This window comes from Frankliniella occidentalis, unplaced genomic scaffold (assembly GCF_000697945.3).
Source record: "Frankliniella occidentalis isolate FOCC.00 unplaced genomic scaffold, Focc_3.1 Scaffold225, whole genome shotgun sequence".
Lineage (NCBI taxonomy): Eukaryota > Metazoa > Arthropoda > Insecta > Thysanoptera > Thripidae > Frankliniella > Frankliniella occidentalis.
The window spans coordinates 150,558-153,969 of NW_026267351.1; the positions used below are offsets into that span (position 1 = coordinate 150,558).

Consider the following 3,412-nt stretch of genomic DNA (forward strand, 5'->3'; position numbering starts at 1 on the left):
CAGCACCGTCGCGCCGTTGTCCTGCGTGTCGCGTGCGACCTTCCGTATGCGCGCTCCTCGTTTGAACTCAGACGCCCCCCCTCCCCCTCCCCCTCACGGGGTGGGGATAGGGGTGGGGGGTGGGGGTGAGTGTGCAGGTTACGGGGTCGCGGTTTCTCACCGGTACGGTGCTCTTTGCGACCCAACTAGCATGGCAGAGCTCTCAAGTTGCAAGGGTTTGAGATGATCGCAGCGCCAGTGAGGTGCAGCAGAAGCCCCCCCCCCCCTTTACCACCACCACCACCACCACCCACTCACTCACTAAGGTGGGGCAGATGCCACGTGACGGATGGATGTGCGCATGTGTTTGTGTGTATCCTGTGTAAAGTGACGAAATTCGTTATATTCGTTGCAAGCGAGCGCAGTAGAGCGATTTGCGATGCATCTGGAGCCCCCGTCCGTCCGCCCCGCGCTTTACGTAATTTAGGTCATGCGGACGGTCTAATGAATTCTCTGCAGACACACACACACACACACACACACGTGCAGGACCCAGGCCGACTCCCACTTACATGGACTGCAAAAATAATGATTTATTAATTAATTTGCCAGGCGTGGATACCCCGCGCTACCACGCTCCCCCGGCGAGCGCGGCGGGGGGTATGGCTGTCCGTCTGATGAGGTGTTTGTTGTGTCTGTGTTGCAGGATGACTTGAGCTACTCCATGGCGGGCTCCATGGCAGGCTCCATGGCGGGGTCCCTGGCGGGCTCGGTGAGCTCGGTGTCCGGGCTGTCGGGCTCGGTGGGCTCCGTGTCGGGCAACGTCTCCTCGCTCGGCGGCAACTCGATGATGTCCGGCTCCATGTCCGGGTCCAGGGCCTCGTTCACCGTCACGCGCCACCGCAAGGTGGACCTCGCCCAGGCCAGGATAGGTGAGCGCTCTCCCACACCGGCGCGCCGGTCGCGTTCGCCTCCCCGACGTTGGCAGTCCTGCGCGCCAGCGCGTCGGCCTCCGTCCGCCGCCCCTCCCGCGCACGAGATCTCCACCGCACCGCGCCGCGCCCGCACTGCTGCTCGGTCAGTCTCCGGCATGCCATGCCATGTGCGGCTATGCTGCACATCCACACCCCTCTGCGACGGCTGAGGCGGCTGCTTTTGGTGCTCTTGGTTCCGGCGTGTCGCGGCGGTGGCGGAGGACGTTGCCGGCCGCCGCCCAGGAAGCGAACTCAAAGTCCTGGTAATGGAAGACAACCCCGGCTGTGGTGGCGCCCCCGGGCCCCAGGCCGCCCGCTCGGGTCCCACACCGCCATGGGGCGCCATTCGCTGCGCCCGGATGAATGGCGGGCCCCGCGCGGTGCGGTCATTGTTCACCCCGCCGATGTTTGTTTACTGTTTACGCAAGTGGCCGGGCCGCTGCTGCTGCTGCTGCTGCTGCTGCTGTGGCTCCAGCCCGGGAGAGGGCCGCCGCAGGTGCCGGCCCGGCAGAGGCAGCACCACCCCGCGCCCGCCGCGGGCGATAAGTATCAAAGAGGCCTCCCGTGAGCGCCCTGCCTGCGCCCTGCGGCCCCCCGCCGCGGCCCGCGCCGGCTATTGTGCAGGGGCCGGAGGTGATTACCGACAGGCTAACTAACCATTCGCAAACGAGACGACGACGCCGGTCATCGCGGGAGCCTCGCAGGTTGCACATCGGCGGCGTGGAGTCGATCACTGACCTGACGCTGAGAGACACTTCACTTCAAGCCCACACCGATTTCCCTGATTTTTTTCCACCCCGATTTTTTTCTGTTTTTTTTTTCTTCCTGATTTTTACCTGATTTTCCTGTTGTTTTTTCAAGTTTTAAATGTTTCTTTTCATGATCTGTTCCCTGATTTTTTGAGTAAAGTTCCCCTTGAGTCGCGGACTCACCTGACGCCGGGGCGGGGACTCGCTTGTTTGTTGCAGCGGTGTGCGATGACGGCGGCGCCGAGGACTTGTCGACGGCCTCCACGCGGTCCGCGGCTCACGCTGCCGCTGCGGCGGCGGCGGCTGCGGCCGCGGCGGCGGGCCACTCGGGACGACACTCGTCGCTCAGCGACGCCCCCATCGAGAGCAACGTGCTGCGCAAGGTGGCGTCGCTCACGCTGGACCGGGCCACCCTGGACCAGAAGCTGTCCAAGCCCAAGTTCGTCCCGGAGAAGCTCGACTTTCAGATCTATGAAAAATTCGAAGGTAAGTGAGGCGGGAGCGGGAGAGCTTTGCGGTCATTTGTCTTGGCTGTCTTTGCGCGGGCCAACAACAACGCCTCTGTGTTTTTCATGAATTGGTAATATGGTTGTCAACCACGCGAATGCCGAATGGGAATGGGCATTGCGCAACACGCCCGCAGGAATAGTCTACATATTTGGTCGATAACAACAATGGATTTAGAAAAAGTGGAAAAGAAATTGCCGAAAGGGAATTCCCTAAAACACTCCCGTTATGTAAAGGGTTGGGTTTTTGTTTTTGTTTCGTAGCTGGTCTCCCCTTTGACGCCAACATGTATTTTTAACGTGGCTGATCTTCCCTTCAAACGGCCACACAGCTGATTGCCGCCGTCTCCGACCTTCATTCGCGCCCAACGGGGCCCCGCCGGGCCACTGCGAGGGGGGCATTTAAAACACCATTCGGTGGGTGTGGTCTTTACGTAATTTGCGTGCCCCTCGACGCCTCGCGTCCGTCTCCCCCCGTCTTCCTCGCCGCCACGGTGGCGTCCAGCGGCGGCGGGGTGCCCGCCGGTGCCCACACGGGGCACGCGAACAGAGCGGCACAAAGTGTGAATCACTGGTTTCGTCTCGCGGGCCGGGCAGAGGCAGGAGCAGGCGCCGCCCGCCGCTGGGAGTCAAGGCTGCTGCTGGCCGCTCTGCCTGCCAGTCTAACCGAACCGAACGGGCCGAGCCGAACCGGTGCGATTTTCTTTGGCCCAGCAGCTCCGCGCCGCGGTCTGTTCCGATGTGTTCAGCACCGTCGCGCCGTTGTCCTGCGTGTCGCGTGCGACCTTCCGTATGCGCGCTCCTCGTTTGAACTCAGACGCCCCCCCTCCCCCTCCCCCTCCCCCTCTTCGTGACGCGTGGAGGTTGGAGTCCTCTACTAGGACTCTTCTGGGGTTGCACTGGGGCCTGCTGCTCCTGCTCGGATATGACAGCTGTGAACAGTGCCTGCCTGCGTGGGGGCGGCGGGTGACACGGCCGAGCGATAAGTGCTTGGAGAGTAAGCCGCATCTGTGCGCGGCCGACAGGGGGCGGCGGGCATCTGTTTCTGCGGAATACAAACCGCGCACTGTGACTGGCCGTGACACCCGTGACACCCGTGACAGCAGTCGCTCACCTCCGCCCGCTTTTGCTCTGGATTCTTGCCAAAAGTCCATTCATCCCGCGCTGCCCCTCCCCTCCCCCTCCACCCTCCCCTCCCTCCCGC

At 62.7% G+C, this 3,412-nt stretch overlaps 1 protein-coding gene across 1 annotated transcript in view; it reads left to right on the plus strand.

The window, feature by feature from the left end:
* LOC113217061 (protein cappuccino) overlaps nt 1-3,412 on the plus strand; it is a 14,513-nt gene that overhangs the window by 5,229 nt on the left and 5,872 nt on the right. The window contains exons 5-6 of the mRNA XM_052272799.1: nt 686-911; nt 1,922-2,188. Coding sequence (XP_052128759.1) covers nt 686-911; nt 1,922-2,188 — 493 coding nt within the window. The remainder of the gene's footprint in view (nt 1-685; nt 912-1,921; nt 2,189-3,412) is intronic.